This window comes from Terrapene carolina, unplaced genomic scaffold (genome assembly GCF_002925995.2).
Source record: "Terrapene carolina triunguis isolate 2854851 unplaced genomic scaffold, T_m_triunguis-2.0 Scaffold130, whole genome shotgun sequence".
NCBI lineage: Eukaryota > Metazoa > Chordata > Testudines > Emydidae > Terrapene > Terrapene triunguis.
In genome coordinates, this window is record NW_020664481.1 from 2,213,058 (window position 1) to 2,230,751 (window position 17,694).

The following is a 17,694-nucleotide window of genomic DNA, read 5'->3' on the forward strand; positions in this document are numbered from 1 at the left end:
GGTGTGCGCCTGGGCCCTTGAGCGAGGGACCTGCAGAGGAGGGAGAGGCACCCCTAGAGACAAAGGAGAGATGGATAATGAGCCAGAGAGAGCGTGTGGCAGCTGGGCCTAGAGTGGAGAGACGGGGTCAGAAATCAGCAGGGCTGCCCCAGAGAACCACAGCGCACTGGGCCCTGTGTATGCAGGCCTGGCCGCGTGGGAGTAAATCCAGAGCCGGCAAGGGATGGAGGCCTTGCCCTGTGCCAGCGCCCTGTTACTCAGAGGCACTTTGCAGTGCCAGAGCTCTGCCAGGGATGCCGATGCGATGGAATGCTGCACTGCCCCAGGGAGCCCCATCCCGCAGTGCCAGAGCACCGCCAGCTGAATGCCTTGCTGCCCATCCCTGCCCACCCTCCCCTGCCAATGCCCTGGGAGGAATACGTGCCCCAACGACGCAGCGCTTCCGCGGCTTGCAGAGCTGAAGCACTGCAGAGACACCTGCCCAGCAACGCCAGAGCCCCATAAAAGCCGAGGGCCCTGCAGAGCTGGAGCCCGGCTGGAAATCCCTTCAGTGGTGGGTGACACCCCCCGGCAGCTGGGGCACTGGAAAGGGGTGTCTGGTCTGTGGGACAGCAGACACCAGGGAGATGAATGAAAAACGGAGGGGCGGCAAAAGAAGCCGGAGTGAGCCAGGCAGCTGAGGGCCCAGGAGGGGAGAGGGCAGAGCGGGCAAGGCTGGGCTGGGCGGTGGAGCCCGGAGGGAGGAGAGGCAGGGCTGGGGTGTACCAGCGCAGACAGAGAGGAGCCCTTCTGCTGCCACGGAGCTGACAGCTCCCTGGCTGGCTGCGTTACCAAGGACACTGACATGTGACAGTGATGGTTAATCCTGCGCTTTCAACATTCAGCAGGGAGGGGGATTTACTGGGCTCTTGACAATTTTCCAGCCACTCAGAAGGGCCGGGACGCCTGGCAATGGCTCTTAATGGCGGAAACCTTCATCAATCACTGTGGGAAGGACAGGGAAGGGCCGGGAAGACAGGAGAGCCTTCGCCCCGCAAGGAGAAACTCTGCCACCCAGCAAGCCACCCCTGTGCCCGCCCAGCCTCGTGCCGCGCCGGCTTTCAACGTACAGGCAGGCTCGTGGAAGCTGCGTAAGTAACTAGACCAGGAACCTGTGCACCTCGCCCCAGGATCTCCATTCCTGGCCATCACTGAGCACCGCCCTGCTTCCGGCCCTGGGCCTGGGCGGCATTCGCTGAAAAGCGACTGGGCGGCAGCTCCCCCACACCAAGCAGCAAAGCCAGAGGCCAAGTCAAGGGGACGGGGGGCCTTGCAGCAGAACCGCGACCCGCCACAAGCTCTGGAGGCTACCCCACCCCTTATACTCTCAGGGTCCGGAGGCCAGGGGCAGGGACAGACCCGCCTCCCCCCATCCCCTGACACTGCCTGCTAGGAATGTCAACCTTGGGCGTCAGGGGCCCTAGCTCGCTGGAGTGAGGATTCACATGGGGATTTCTCAGGGAAGACCCGCAGGCTACCCCAGTGAGTCCTTGAGGCTGCTCCCCGCCTTTCCCCCAGAGATCAGCCCCTTTGGGCGCCAGGAAAGCGACTGGGGGGGTTTACACAGCAGAGCTAGTGCTGCGCTTGGCAAGCCACAGGAGGGAGCTCGCAAAGTCAGGAGTCGTCGTCCCCACCCTGACCCCTCAGGTGTCCCCGCTCTCTGGGACTGCTCTGTGCCAGGGAAACCCAGGGGCTGCCAAGTAACTCGGCTCTGTATAGGTTCTTACACCGTGCTCATCCGAGCGCCTTCCAGTCACGTATTAAGCAATGGGAGCTGCTAGTGAGATCCCGCGTGATACGCAGGAGAGCACGTGTGCACCTGGTGAAAGAACATCGCCGAGTACCTGCTTCACTTCCCCAGCTCAAGGACCAGCTCGTAAGAACCAGCCACAGCCTGAGCCCCTCGCCGAGTTTTTACTTGGCACCACTCTCGTCGCAGTCAGGGGAGCTTTGCCTGAGTAAAAAGCGGACAGCAGTATTCAGCCTATTCCCACCACCAGCTCTGCACCAGCCCCTTCCACCCGGCGATCTCCAAGCACTTGAGAGATTAACCGAGCTCAATACACCCCCACGAAGCCAGTATCACTGTCCCCATTTTACAGGTGGGGAAATGGAGGTCCAGAAAGAGGGGGTGGCCCTGCCCAAGGTCACACAGAACCCCAGCGGCTGATCAGCCCCCTGCAGGATACAAACTGCCTGCTGACTTCACTGGGATTAACTGGTCCCTTGGAGTCCTCACTGCCGGCCCTGCTCACTAGCTCCTCGACAGCACCCCCAGAGTCAGAGGCTCCTGGAGAGGTGGGGTTGCAGCAAGCAGCTCCTGGGAGCGAATGAAAGCAGAAGAGCAGAGAGGGGTTTAGCCCAGGGTCTTCCCAGCCCTCTCACGCTACTGCAGAGAAGAGCCTGCCCCACGCAGCTCTCACCTGAGAGAGGCTTTGCCCATGGCTGGGAAAGGAGACATGGGGAGAGAGTGGCCGGGCTCCCCAGACAGGCGCCTGCCTCACCCATGGCAGCAGGGGGCACGTGGAGGCTGGGCTCTGAGACAAGTGGCCGCAGCCGGCGTGGAGTGGATGCAGGAGCTGAAAAGCAAGCAGTAGGACTCCCTGCCGAGGTAGAGGAGGAGGCAGGTAAGGAGATGCAGGACCCGCTCCTCTGGCCTTGAGATCATGGGCTCATGTCTTGGGCTTTACATTAATGGCCCCAATCCTTGCAGGTCAGCTACCCCATGAAGATTTCATTGGCACCAGCCAGCATTTGCCTCCTTCCATGTGACTGTGCTTGCTGTAGCCTCCTCAGGCTCACAGGCCCCTCCCAAGGCCAGCCTCAGCATGCCAGTCTGCAATATGGCTATAACAAGGTCAGCTGCTTCCCAAGCACCACCCCCGGCCCCGACCAGGGATGGCTCTGCAGCACTGCCTCAGTTTCCCTATTAAGCAGCCCTGATAAAGAAACTCCACACAGCCAGGTCAGTGCTGGACACATGGCTTGCCGCTCCAGCAAAGTCACAAAACAAAGTTAACCCTTTCCAGGGTAACAGGAGTCCACCTAAAATGTCCCAACAAACAAAACATTCTTCTGCCCTGCACAGGCTTTTCTTCAGCCCGCCCTCTAGGCATTGTTCCCAGCTCCTTTCCAGGCCACCTCTCAGTCTCTCCCCTGCTCCACTATCGAGCACTCAGTCTACAGGCTGGTTCCCCTGGATTACCTTCTCCTGAACCCTAGCTCAGGGCCTCTTACCGGAGCTAGCCAGCCTGCTGCCCACTTCCTGTGGCTCCACCCCACACTGGGCTCATGCTCAGTCCTTTTATAAGAGCCAAGTGTTTATTAAAGCACCAGCTGACCCCCTTTAGCCCCACCCTCTGGGAAGCAGCTAATTAATTATGGCCCAGGTGGGGCTAGCCCCAGGTCCCCTTAAAGGGGCCAGTCACCCTGGAACAGGACGTTAAAGCTGGCACAGAGGGCCAGGAGCTGAGTAGCAGCGGCTGGCTGGGTCCCATCCGAGAGGCATGAGGGCTGTGTCCCCATGTGGGGCTGAATGATCTCATCTCTCCCTGAAGTCATGAGACCCCCAGGACATTCAGCACCTGGCAGGATCACGCCCTGAGGTGCGGAAGGGAAAGCTTAAGCATCAGCCGGGGGAGATGAACAATTCTTGCTCTCCACCAGTGGCTGGCATCTCCTGCGTGAAAGGGTTAATGCCCAGTGCAACACATAGACGGTTATGCAGTGCCCTGCAGAAGGTCCTGAAAAGATGCCAAAATCTCTTGCTCGCTTGCTAGCGTGTTGGACTCCGAGCTCCCAGCCCCTTGGCCGATGGAGAAATGCTCTTAGCAGCGACTCCCGCAGTCAGTGAAGCCTCTCGACGTAACGCGAGGACAAAAGGCCGTTTTTCCGGCACAGTCTCATTCTCAAGTGGTGGCTTGGGATAGAGCCCTTAGGAGTTGCTTTAATGGCCTAATTTTCTTATTTCCCAGCCCCCCTCTCTTTGTGAGATAGTTACGAGTCTCTCCTGCTGAGAGTCACAAAAGGACCTTCAGAGCATTGGCAACCGAACAAAACATTAGTGTCAGCAAATAATGTGATTTTAATAGTTCAATTCCAGTTTCATTATGTGCCAATTACTGCGGTGTGCCGGCCTGGGACCCTGCAGCCAGGCTCCCCGGCTCCAATTGGTTTGTTTGCATTAGTGTAAAAGGGAGGGTTTGATATGCTGCCCTGAAGGAGCTGCTAATTCTAGTATTTTGTGCCGCCCACAACTCACTGCTCCCTCGCAGACAGGAGATGCTTCCTCCACCAGGCCCCACGCTGGCAAAGTCTTAGCCACATGCTATAGTTAAGCACATGTGCAAGTCCTGGGATCTCAGGGCCCACGGTGTGTCTGGGCAAGGGAGTAAACAGGGCAAAGTCCTCTTGTATTCCCTGGGATCCCCTCTCTAGTGCAGGAGTCCAAGTTCAGCTCACAGCACCAAAGGGATTTGAACACCCCAGCCACAACGGTGCCTTTTCCTCCAGGAAAAGCAAGGGCCCATTTTCGAGCCACGTGTGAATGTGTTTGCTGCACGCTTCTGAAAATCCCTGACCCGACTGTCCTGACGGAGAACTGGGGGGTTTTAACCATAAAATACAAATAAAATAACACTCAACCCACCGTTAACTGCATTGAGCATTTTCCCTCTTCACAGCACTTTACAAACCCTAACTCCCCCAGAAGGTAGCTGGGGAAACTGAGGCACAAAGCGCTGCTATGCCTTGCCCAAGGCCACAGAGGGAGACTCCTGGTTCAGCCCACACCTCTCTCTCTCTGCGAGGGCCAGCTACACCATCTGCTGTTTCAGGATTTGAAAGCTCAGCACGGGGAAGCCCCACTGGTCTTTGGCCTGCCCTTGCCCAGGTATCTCCTGCGCGATGTGAGGAGTGGGAAGGAAAGCCTGGGGCGCCTGGCAGCGCAGGAGAGTGCTGACAGGGCATGAGCTCAGCTCCCTGCACTGGGCTCTGGCAAGGACACGGAGCTGGACACCATCTGTTCCAAATCTACCCAGCCCATTGTAATGCAAAGGACAAGCGTTAACGCTGGCTACCAGGCTGCACCTTTCTCAGCTCCCGCTTCCTGTGCCAGCTCCTCTCCCCCCTGAGCTTCAGTCAGAACAACTGCAACGCAGCCTCCTGAAAGGACTCAGGACTGGCCCCTAGTCTCACTCGCTCAGGTGTAAATCAGGAGTAACTGCACTGAAAGCAATGCAGTGATGCTGGCGTAAAAGTGGCTGACACGAGATCAGACTCAGGCCCTTGGCGTTTCAGGTCGCACAGCCAGCCCAGGCCCCAGCACTCCAGCTTCAGGCGTTATTCCGAGCGCTGGTGACCGAGGCAAAGGCTGGAAGGATGGTGTGGCTGGAGGAGCCAGTGACTTGATCCCGTTTCTCCAAAGCAGGATCAGGTTTGGGGGCCCAAATCAATCTTTTAAAAGCCCGTTCACCGAGCAGTGGGCAGAGCAGGCCATGCTGCAATCCAGCAGACAGGCGGGAGCTGAGTACTTCCTTCTCTGGGTCAGCGGTGAAATCCCCTCTGCGTCCATTGTCCACGTCACTCACAACCTTGGTAAGAACAGAGGTAGAGGCTGCTGCAGCTGCTGCTTGGAGAAGAATGGTGTGACCAACATGGACGGATCAATCATACACCGCCTGTGGCTGCAGTTTGTCACTGCTGCGAGCCGCAGCTCACGGGGCTCGTACAAGAGGGGCCTGGAGGAATGGCTCACTTCGTACTTTGTGATTCCTCCCTCCTCTTCTCCCCCAGGGGGAGGTGGGAGTGTTTCCCAGTAGATCCATGTAGCCACAGATCTACCAGCCATTCCTCAGGAGTTCAGCTCTCATTGGGAGGGACATGGTATAAATACAGAGACGGACAAAACAGGTGTCCTTGCCCCTCCCCTGCTCTGCCACTGCCATGCCCCCAGGCATGCTCCCTGCTCAGGTACGGGCAGACCCCCTGGAACACAGCTCTGTGCTGGAGATCCCCCCCGCCCCAATTCTGCTGCGTTCAGGGCCTCCCGTGGTTCCATTTGGGCCTGAGGGTCTGGCCCTTTGCCTTCTATCACCAAAGAAATGGCCAAGAAAGCAAGTCTCTTGATACCGTTACTGCTTTGGGACTGAACAACTGACCCGCATGTCTGGCCTACGGGTGAGCAGGCCAGACAGGCTCAGAGCCGTCGGGGGCTGACCGTAATCCATACGCTTAGTCACGCCTCGTGACTAGACCACGTACAGAGGTGATGGTGTCTGCTGCAGCCTTTGAGCCAACTGACCCTATTACAATCAATGGCAAAACTCCCAGGGACTGCAATGGGGCCAGGCGTTCGGGCTCGTGCTTTTAGAGACAAAGGCCTCAGGTTCAATCCTTGCAGGTGACGCAGTCTGAGGCACTGTTAGACACGTAACTCCAGGCTTTGCACTGGTGCTTTCCCATGTGCTGGCCGAGTGTTGAGCACACCAACGAGAGCCGGAAATGCTTTTTAAGGCAGGTCTACACTCCAAACTCTGGTCGGCACAAGTTACATCCGTGTACAGCTGCCGCAGTCTGGATATCGCTGGGGCGTGTCCACGCTGCATATACACACCGGGACAGGGCAGTGCCCCATGGGGAGGTATTCCAGCGTGCAACATGCCGCTGTCTGGACAGAGGGCCGAGCCGTTGGCTGCTGACTTCGACCAGCCACATGCAAGGGCCATTGCAAGAGCTCCTCGGGCTATATGGGCTATACATGGGCTATATGGATGCAGGAGGCTCTGAAGAAGCATTCGGACGGTCAGCCTCGGTCATGTTCTGTGCTGGAGCGTTGTCTAGGGCTGGAGCGCCGGGTGCTGCCAGGAACTGTGCAGTGCTTCTTGTTGTGCATTTATACAAGTTGTCACGTGGTGCTTGCTGTACATTTACAAGCACTGGGTGCTTTGCGTGCTGCCGTGCATTCTGCAATATGGATTGGGAATGAATAACGATAATTCTATTCTCTGGGGAGGGAAAGGGGTGTCAGTCTGATAGCCAGCTGGCCAACTGGTCAAGCAGTGGCTCCACAGATTATTTTGGCCTGGTGCTTCTAGAAGGGGTCCTGGCTGGGTTGTATGTTGTTGGACCTCATTCTCTCCTGACTGTCCCTTCCATTCCCCTGAGGGGTCTGTCACGGGGTATGTGCAGCGGAACAAGGTAGGGGGACCCAGACCCACCCACCTCACCAGGTCCTGAATCAGGGCCCTAGAGGGGCACTACAGTGTCTGGACCAGTTGTTGCCCACCCCACCCCCCAAGTTATACTCCCCCCGGGTCGCATTCTACCAGGCTGTGGCTCCCTCATTTGGGGCCTGGACAGAGATTTAGGTGTATCCACTTCATCTGCCCGTAGGACAATGTCCCATTCTTCACAGGCTCTTGTGAGTTTCCAACTCCCAAGGGGAGGGGGGGATCTGGATCACGATGTCCATTGTAGGCTTAACAAAGCTGTAGTCACTCTTCTCACAGCTCCAGGCGTCAGCCTCACCTCCTGGTGCAGCCTGTAGCTCCTTCCCCTTGCCTGCCAGTGCCCTTTTAATCTGTCCCTCCACCTGGAGCATGTCCTGCAGCTGCTCAGGGACGGGGCCTCCCTGGCCTTGGCCTGGGTTAGTGCCAGTCTATTGACGCTATCACTTTCTTCAACAATGGAACTTTACTGAGTGGCCAAACGTAAGAAAGAAAGAAAGAAAGAAAGAAAGAAAGCCAAACCTCTCCCAGGAAATGCACTAGAAACCTCTCATGTAAATTGATGGACTGGAACTTTACACTTGGAAAGGCCGCAAACAAACATTTCTGTCCATTTCAATGCACACATGTAGTCCATTGTGGCCAGGCATATGCCAGCCGTGGTTCCCACAGGCCAGTGTATGTGACACTGGGGTTTTCCTTGCTGTCCCACCATGTGGAGTGGTCAGAATTAGGATGCAACCCGGGATGCCACATGGAATGTCGGGGGGTGTAAGGACCTGCTACCAGGGAGTTCTCTAAGGACTGCAAAGGGTAGGGAGTCGGGGACGGCTGGACCTGTAGGCCAGCCAGAGTCTTCGGCATTTGAGTTTGCTGCCTGAGAAAGTCTCTAATGTCCCGGTGCATCTGCATGTCCTTTCACTGCTGGGATTCCTGGGCCTTTCTTCTCTCTGCTCTTTCCTTCTCCATGACGTCTGTTTGCGGTCCGATGTGGCCCTGGCTTGCAGGATCTCGCCGAACACATCCTCCTTAGTCGTCTTCTTGCGCCTCCTCTTCAGGGCCAGGCGTTCTGCGGGTGTGGGGGGGGCACCCCTCAAGCCTGCAGCAGCTGATAAAAACGGACAGCTGCATCACGGGATTTACAGTCACGACAGAAAGGGAAAGAGAAGTTTTAAAACTTCCTTCCCTTATTCTCAGACAAGCTTGTAATTAGACATGCTAGGTATCGCCACTTCAGCTTTGGGTGGGGGAAAGGAACTTTGGCTGCATGAAACAATCAAATTTCAGCCCCTATTCCCTGGGTCCGAGTACAGGGCCCTGGCACTGAATATTGGCACTATTCTCCACAGTTGGTGGGGATTTTACCTGAGATCTCACTCTGAAGGGTAACAAAAGCCCAGAGAGCTCAGCTGCTACTGGTGTCCCAAAGCTGGACGGACTCATAGGCCACTGCCTATTTACTGCAGTCGTGCTACCCAAACTCATCGCCGAGCGGCATGGGAAAGGGTCCTACCGCCAGGGGCGGCGAGTTATATGGGCCTGGGGTGCCTGGGCTCCAGCAAATTCAGGGCCTGGGGGCCCGGCTTCACTAATGTTTGGGGCTGGGTCTCTCCCCCGGCCTGGCCTGCCGCCCCGCGCACCTCCCTGGAGTGTCTCTGCCTGCTCTGGGCAGTGGGCAGCTGCGCTCCCGCACCCCAACCCCCTGTCCCAGCCCAGAGCCCGCACCCAGCACCCAAACCCCCTCCCGCACCCAGCACCCCAAACCTTCTCCCGCACCCCAACCCCCTGTCCCAGCCCAGAGCCCGCACCCAGCACCCAAACCCCCTCCCGCACCCAGCACCCCAAACCCTCTCCCGCACCCCAACCCCCTGTCCCAGCCTAGAGCCCGCACCCAGCACCCAAATCCCCTCCCACACCCAGCAGCCAAAACCCTCTCCCGCACCCCCTCCTGCACCTCAACCCCCTGTCCCAGCCCAGAGCCCACACCCAGCACCCAAACCCCCTCCCGCACCCAGCACCCCAAACCCTCTCCCGCACCCCCTCCCGCACCCCAACCCCCTGTCCCAGCCCAGAGCCCACACCCAAACTCCCTCCCAGAGCCTCAGACAGGTGTGTGGACCTGGGCACCACCAAAAATTATACAAACCTGCTGCCCCTGCCTACCGCAGAGGAAGAAATAAGGCAGGCATCCCTAGAAACCTTCGGAAATATCTCCGGAATTGCGGACTATCTCCATGAACGTTTCATCGAGATCTCTCGGGCGGATATAAGGGCCGTATGTGCACAAACAAACTGCGCCACGTGGCCCCCGCAGCCTAACCCCACAGGGGAATGAAAAGCACATGCCAGCTCTGCCGCCGTTTGTTGGGCTTCTGTCTCTTCTCACACAGGAGTAAAACCGGGAGGAGTCGATTCCTGGGTCTTGTTAGCTTGGGAACAGGCCAGGCACCATCTTTAAATGTAAACACCGTAAGGAAAAATGTATGCAGTCATGTACCCTGGTCCCTTCCCCTTCATCAGTCTCATCCGTGCTCGGCTGGCGGGACTGGCTAGAGACTGGTGGAGTCTCGAAAAGGTCCTGGCTTGTGGCATGGCTAGACCACCTGCCACGGCTCCCTCCTGCTCCTCGCTGGTCCAGACAGGGTCTGTGTCTCAGGGTCCTGAGAGGTATCCACAATGGCCTGCCAGGTGCTGGTGGAGTCTCTGCCAAGTATGGCCTACAGCTGGCTGTAAAAGTGGCAGGTCTGAGGCTCAGCATCAGATCGCTGGTTGGCCACCCTGCCCCGGTGGTGTGCCTGCCTCAGCTCCTTCGCTGTCATGTGGCACTGCTGCTGATCCTTGTCGGACCCCTTCTGCCTGCAGCGCTGGTGCAATCTGTTCATAGATGTCCATGTTTCTGCGGCTGGTCCGTCACACAGCCTCTTCTCCCCCCACCCTGGGGCCAGGAGATCCAATGCCTCCTGTCTAGGCCAGGCAGGAGCGCGGCTGGTGCGCAGAGCTGGCATGGGCAGTTGCACACAGCCAGGGAGAGCTGCTAAGTGTGCTCGTCACGCTGGACAAACAGGAAACGGCATTTCAAAAATACTTGGCGGAGTTCTGGGGGATGGCGTCTAGTCTCTGTGACGGCTGAGCAGTGGAGTTCACAATTGTGACCAGAGCAGTCACTGATGCAGGGAATGGGGCGTTGTGGGACAGCTGTTGGAGGACTGCTAGGTCGACACAGGTCAAGCCGTGTCTACACTCGCACTGCGACGACCTCAGCAGTTTGGCTGGGGCTCCACATTGGTCGGGGAGGTGGGTTTGCTGCGTGACCCTAATGGAGAGCTTAGGACGGCTGGTGACACGGTGTAGACATGGGCACAAGTATGTCGATGGAAGGAGACTTATGTCGACCTGCGTTGTGTAGACCAGGCCTTATTAGCCCCAGCTCTCACAGCATCACGGAGGCTTGCGATGAAAAAGACCTAGCAGGTCATAACCCATCCAGGGCAGACTTGTTCTCTGTGCTCCCCAGACAGACTCATCTCTTTGGGGCAGGAACATGCCCATTTGTCTGCACAGTGCGGCACGGCACCCCGCTGCCAGTCCCCCCCCCGCACACTGAGGAGCGGATGGGATGGACGGACACACAGACAGACGCTCAGCCTCCGAGGCTGCCCTCAGAGCTGGCCTGTGGGAAGTGACAAGTGCTGGGCCAACGTGTGCTTTGTCCTTTGTGCTTTGGGGCAAGAGGGGCATAGGCAAGAGGTGTGAGCAGCTGATAGGGGGTGGGGGATTACCATAGTGTCCACCAGCCTCAGTTAGTCAGAGCCCAGGGCCCGCTGTGCTAGGAGCTGTACAAACATAGTACATTCATAAGCCCTTGCACTGGGGTGCTTGCCTTTGTGGGGCCATGGAGGGCTGAGCCCTCTGGGGGGAGGATCCCAGCAGGGAGGAGAGGTAGCTGTCAAGTACTAGGAGGAGGGGTGAACGAAGCAAAGCCCCCAGCTGTGGGGCTACACCCTAGGCAGCGAAAGCACAGCCCACAACTGCAGCAATGCAAGCCACAGGCTTCCAGAAGCCCACTCAGCTGAAGCATTTCAGAGCTCTCTGCTCCCCTTGTCCTTAGGGCACAGGCAGTCTGGATCCACAGGGAGTCCCCCTCCCAGGTCTGTGCAAGGGAGCCCAGACACCAGTGACCTTATCCTCTTGATGTAATCAAACTCACTAATTGGGCTTGTCATTGCAATGATACTGCTGCCTGCAATGCACAATGGCCCGACAGGCACACAAACCCGATGGCAGTGCCTTCCCCTCCACGCAGCCAGCAGCTGCTGTGCGTAGTTCATTACTGGAACAAAGGGAAAGGGGAGGGATAAGGCAGCACAAAATATGCACATCTGCTAATACAATCTCCAACTCTTCAAGGATTCAACAAGTGATCCTGCCTCCCTCCCTCCCCCGCCCTCTGTTTTCATTGCGGGGCACAATTATTCTCCCATCATTCTGTCAGTTCCGTGGATCTCATTAAAACAAGATTTCATCGCCCATCAACTTGCGAGAATGAAATGCTGATTCTTATTTGTTATGCATTTGATCATACAGTTTATGTTTCAACTCAGAAAAATATTCTCTCTTGCCCTGACAGGGCATGGCTAGGTTTTTATGAACCAGACACAGTGGCAGCTGCATGAGAAATAAGAAATCAATTACAAAAAATCATTTAATTTTCAAAAACTGATGATCAAGCAGAAATCTACAGAGAAGGCTATTAGAGCTAATTACTGCCTTCTTCATATTAAAAACAATCCAGTGTAAAAATTCATAGAAAGGGTTTGGACAGCAGCTCTTCTCTGAAGAATGTGTTGAAAGGTTTGGTTTGTTGTCACAAGCACAGTTAGCCCTTCAATTGCTGGAGTGTCACGTTAAACCTTGCGCCTCCACAAGAAACCTGTTGAAATGCACATTCTCATTTGCAAGGCTCACCCAGCAAGTGGCCAGCTAAAGACCCTCATTATTAACCTTGTTCAGAGTGAGATAAATAATCCAAAACAATACCAGCATCTCCTCAGCTTCTTTGCCAGCCAGCTCTGTCCTTAACTTGTTCCAATTACTGACTCCAATTTTCAAGTGTTGAAACCAAAAAAAAAAGAAGAACCTAGCCCCAGTTGTAACTAAATTCATTAATCATTATCCAGAGATGAAAAAACAAGAGAGACCCACTGATCTAACAGTAATTGATACAGAGTACAATTTTCCTAAAAGGTAATTTGGGATATTATTCCGCAATCCTTTATTTAAACAAGAAGAAAATTGCTTTTCAGTTGCAGCCATTTTAATCCATTATACATCTTGCAAAGTGAAATAATTAGAAGGAGCTCCATGTGGCACAGTCTGAATGATGTCACATCAACGCATTGATTAAAAGCTTTAAGTCCTTCCTTTCCCACCCACCCCCAACGCTTCTTCAAATCCCAAATGAGGACCCACAGCCACTGGGTGTTCCAGCTCATGCTCTGAAAAACACGGATCATACCCCGAAAAGCCCAGTGCGCTGCCCAGGCGAAACGGGTGGGACCCGAAAGAGACAACAGGGGAACTGGCTGATTTCAATACAAGTTGTTCTTTAATAGGCCCAGTTTATAGCCAAGAAAATGGTGTAATTAGGGACTCAAAGGAATCCCTGCTTGTTTGAGTGGTTAGAGCAAAGGCCTGGCAAACGGAAAGGCCGCGTGTTCCAAAGAGAATCCCGTGGCTAAAGGCACAGGATTAGAAGTCAGCCAATCTCTAGTCCGTGTCCAGCTCTGCCACAAACCTAGGCCCCAACTATGCAACTGGATCCACACAGGCAGACTCTTGCACCTGAACAGGGGTCTGCTGAAGTCAATGGGGCCCTGCTGGGGGCCATGTGGATCCAGTTTCAGGAATAGGGGCCTTGCTTTTCTGTATCATCACAGGCAAGTCATTGATCCTTGCTATCCCCCCATTTAAACGGGGATGTTGATAAGATCGGACGCACATGGAGGCCTAATGAAATGTCTCCAAAGTGCACTGAGATCCTTGGAAGGAAAGTGATCTAGAAATGCCAAGTAGAGTTAATATTAAGCATTCAGGCAGAGCCAGCGAATGACCTCTGAGCTATTGTGTGACCTCTGGGAAATCATGTGGCCCCACTGTGCCTCGACCAAACCAGATGTGAAACTGGGTGGAAGCAGAACACGACTGGGAAAACAGATGCCACATCCAAGCCGAGCTTTTCTGAGCAAAGCCATTACAAGACAGAGAGAAATGAATACCAAATGCAAATACATTGCGTGATGTGCACAGCCTGGAGAAGGCTGTCCCCTTGGCATGTGCACATGCTCCTATTAATGCTAATGGGAGGCAGGCAAGCGTGTCAGGGGGAGAACAGACCCCAAAGGACTTTCTTTCCCTTTGATATTTCTCCATTTAGAGAAGATAGTTTTGACCTTTTGCAAGCAAAGTGGGTAGGAATTTGTAAACTGAGAAATCTCATCAGCATGAGACACATGATGAAACACAGCCTGATCTGGGCTGCTAATGGTGTGCTGATTGCATCCGACTATCCCCAAACTGAGCATGGCTGTGCTCTATTGGCTAGGAAGGGCATTGAAGACTGGGCTGGAAATCTGCATGCAAGGAACTGTCCCTCTTCTGACCATTCGTAATTATGGAGGCTCGGAACAGGTCGAATGTGAAGGCACATTTCCCAGCATTTGTACACTTGCCTGCGGGGAGTCTGAATAGATTACACATGTTCACTCTCATGCAACTGATACCGTCTCTATGGGATACCCACAAGAATGATTGTGCATGATTATTGTGAATGGGCTGATTACAGTGGACTTTAATGGATTGCTACAGTACCTTTAAATCAAGGTAAGCTAAACACTAGTGCTCTCTAGCAAGGACACATTATTGGGCACATAGGCAGATACAGTTTGCACCCACAAAACTTGTGCCTTCACTTTTATGCCTACAGTTCAACTGCAGGGCAAAGTGCGGTGTTAGCAACGCTAACCCAACTGCAGTTTTAGGCTTGTGCTGAAATTCATTCTGCAGGTTGCAAAAATGCAGGGGCAAATTCTGCAGGTGCAAATTGTTCTCACAAAAGTGAAGCTGGGCCTCAGGCCTATAAACACATTGACTGAATGTAAGTTGGGATGCACAAAAGGCCCCAGTGCAATAGGGCCAGGCCCAGGTCCACACTGACAAAGGAGCTCAAGGAAAAGTCTTCTCTTCACATGCACAGTTAACACAGCAATAATTCAACACCTAGAACCTATCACATCCACCTGCACCAAACCCAGCCTCGGTAATGAGTGTAGTAAACTGCATGTAACTGGTCATGGGAACAAGTAACAAATCCCAAGCTTAGAAAGAGACTGATCTGCAATTTGAGTCCAACATGGCCAGGAGATCAGTTCTGAGAGCTACCACTTTAATTGGCTTTAAACCCTACCACACTATAACAGCTCAGGGGGGGCAGATTATTTATAGAACCAGGAGCAAAAAAATAAAATAAGAAATTAACCAATGACTACAATGTAATTGTAGCGGAGCCATTCTCAAACTGTGACCCATGGAGCACTGGTAGGCCCAGGACCACTTGCTAACAGTCTGTAGACAGCTGGCTGGTCCCAAGGTGCTGGCTCTCCTCCACGTTTCCAGCTGCTACAGCACATTAAAGACAGTTTTTACACAACAGATTTCCCTAATAGCGCTTTTCCTTGTAAGCACGTGCTGCAGATGCCATGGGCTGGGATCACGAATGGGCAGGAAGGCGGTCTATGCAGTCATGAATGAGACGAGACAGACAATCTCACTAGTAAGATGCGCTCTATACTGCGAAAGAGTTGGAGAAGCCTTATGCTACCTGATCACGGGAAGAGTACTAGACAAATACCTCCACACAGACATGCTGAGACAAACAAGGCCACAGAATACAGAAATACCGGGTGGGAATAGCACCAAAACCTGATCCAAACTCCTCAGTTCCTAGTTGCATTTCAGCAATTTGCCATGACCTCCCCTTTCTTTCCCGGCATTAACTTCTCTAGCAATCAGCTCCATTGCAGAGCCCTAGCTCCTTTGCATTGTGCTGTTTGTAGCTCTGTGAATCTGAAAGGGAGTGTTGACGGCTGTCTGGGGTGGAGAAAAGAAAGGGAAGCTCAATAGCCTGGCCCTGGGAAACAGACGTGCCAGTAAATGATCAGCTCAGAGTTCTGGAGAGCCAGTAGAGATGCAGGCAGCGGAGCTGACCTCTGTTGAGTGCCTGTCTATGCTCTCTCTCATCCTGCTCACATGGACCATCTCTGGCCCCAGCTATTTTGGTGGGCAGCAGATGAATGAAATGCAGAGGAAAGGGATAAAGGAAGGGGACCAGCTGGATCTGCTATGGCTCCAATGCTACCCCACCCCTGCACATCCTAGGTGACACCGCTGACTTCCATGGGTGTGGGCACAGACTGGGACCCTGATCTGAGCCAAAGGCATCCAGCACCCTGCCGGATGCTCTCGGCACCTCACAGGATCAGGCCCTACAGGGAACCAAGGCTGAGCAGTTCAGTTTCTGACTGAAGTGGTGAGTGGATTAGAATGGTGCAGCACTTTCGCCGTGGACTGCTCGGCGTGGTCCCTTGTCACAGGGACCAGGACACCACGTTCACCCCTGCACGAGGGGCTGGCAGCTTGGCTGGCGTCCACACATATGCATTATAAACTGGGTGTGTGTTTGTGTGTTTGCTGGGTAGGGGGGATCCTGTCAGCTGTCTGGTGCCTTTTTATCTGGTACCTGTTTCCTCATGCCATGAAAATGCTCCATAAACGTAATATCTCAAAACAGCCCCTAGCCCAGGTGCTGCCTCCCCCTCCCCCATTGCTGGGGTTTAGGTAAAGCACCCCCATGGCACATCAGTTACATTTAGCCCTCAACGCCTGGCTTGGTCCAGGGCTTTCCCTCCCCCCGGCTCCGGTTTGCCCAGGTCTCTCCTCTCCTCCTGAATGGATGGGGCTCACTGGAGGGAGTTTATATAATAACCCCAAGACACACAGCTAAGAGGAAGCAGCCCCAGTCTCTGTCACCTTCCCCCCTCCATGCTGGCCGTATGCTTCAGTCTCAGGGGACCAGCCACCCCCTAGTCACAGCTAATGAACTGTTGATCTCAGGGATCTGATTACAGAAGAGACCCTTTCCTGCTCTAGCCCAGCTGTTCCAGACAAGCAGCTGGGGCCATATTCCACCGTGGGGGGGGGGGGATGGGTGTAGCGGGGGACAGGGCTGCCCCTAAAGCTTTGGAAATTAGAAGCAAGGGGGCTGGGGGGGGGGGGCTTGGAGTGGGCAGGTCCTAGGGGAAGGTGGGCAATGGGCTGCTAGGTTCTGAGGGGCAGGGAGGGGGAGGGACCCTCCCCCCACTTGCTGGCTGATGTCCAGCTGTTCAACGGACAAGTCCAAAGGCAGGCTGCAAACTCCCCATCGGGACAGAGCACGTGGTGGGGGCAGATCCCCTTCCCCCATCCTCAGGGACATTCAGGCTGCACCGAGCTCCCTTCCACTGCTCCCCAGAGCCCCTGGAGGGCTCCGACCCCCAGGCCTGGCAGCCGAGTTCCAGGGGCAGTGCAAGGCAGGGGTAGATCCCTGTGTCCTGGACCCCCTTCCCCTGCCAGTTCCAGCGGCAGGGAGGAGAAAGAGACCGGCTAAAGCCCCCGGCCTGGGTTGGGCTGGGCACATGAAGAGCCCCGTGTGTAGACACGGCTCCGGGGCTGTCCTAGGTGAATTCGCCGGGCCAAGGGGGCAGATCCACCCATGCTCCCCCGGACTGCCCGCTCCCGGATGAACCGGCCGAGCTGCCTATGGCAGGGGGGCGGGAACCCCCCCAGCTCCGGCGCTGCCCCAGGCTCTGCAGGGGAGCGGGGCACGGAGCCAGGCTCCCTCCGCCCCCCCGGCTTCCTCCCCCGGGGCCCGCCCCTACCTCCAGACCTGTCCCAGCTGCAGCAGGTGGATGAGGGACTGCAGGATCCAGATGCAGAGGCGGCAGCAGCCCCGGGTCCGGTAGGCGCTGGGGGCCGGGGCGGGCGGAGGCGAGAGGAGCGCGGAGCCGGGCCGGCCGCTGTCCTTGGTGCTGGCGGCCGGGGCCGGGGCCGCGGCCGGCCCGGGGGCTCGGGGCGCCGCGTAGTCGTAGACGAACCACCTGAAGCTGAGCAGCTGCACCACGAGCGAGGGCAGCAGCACGAAGAGCAGCGTGAGGCCGAACCACCAGCGCTGGCGCCGCAGGTAGTAGTCGGCCGCCAGCCACAGGTCGCTGGCCCCGTCCGAGAAGAAGACGAGCAGGGCGCACAGCACCCAGCAGCAGTCCAGCAGGCTGTAGGCGCGGGGCGCCGGCGGGGCGGCCGCCAAGGGGCTGCCCGGCCCGGGCCCCGCGCCCCCGCC

General features: G+C 55.7%; 1 protein-coding gene across 1 annotated transcript in view; it reads right to left on the reverse strand.

Annotated features, from left to right (window-relative positions):
* XKR7 (XK related 7) overlaps positions 1–17,694 on the reverse strand; it is a 30,721-nt gene that overhangs the window by 10,598 nt on the left and 2,429 nt on the right. Inside the window, exon 2 of the mRNA XM_026652743.1 lies at positions 17,237–17,665. Within this exon, the coding sequence (XP_026508528.1) occupies positions 17,237–17,665 (429 nt within the window). The remainder of the gene's footprint in view (positions 1–17,236; positions 17,666–17,694) is intronic.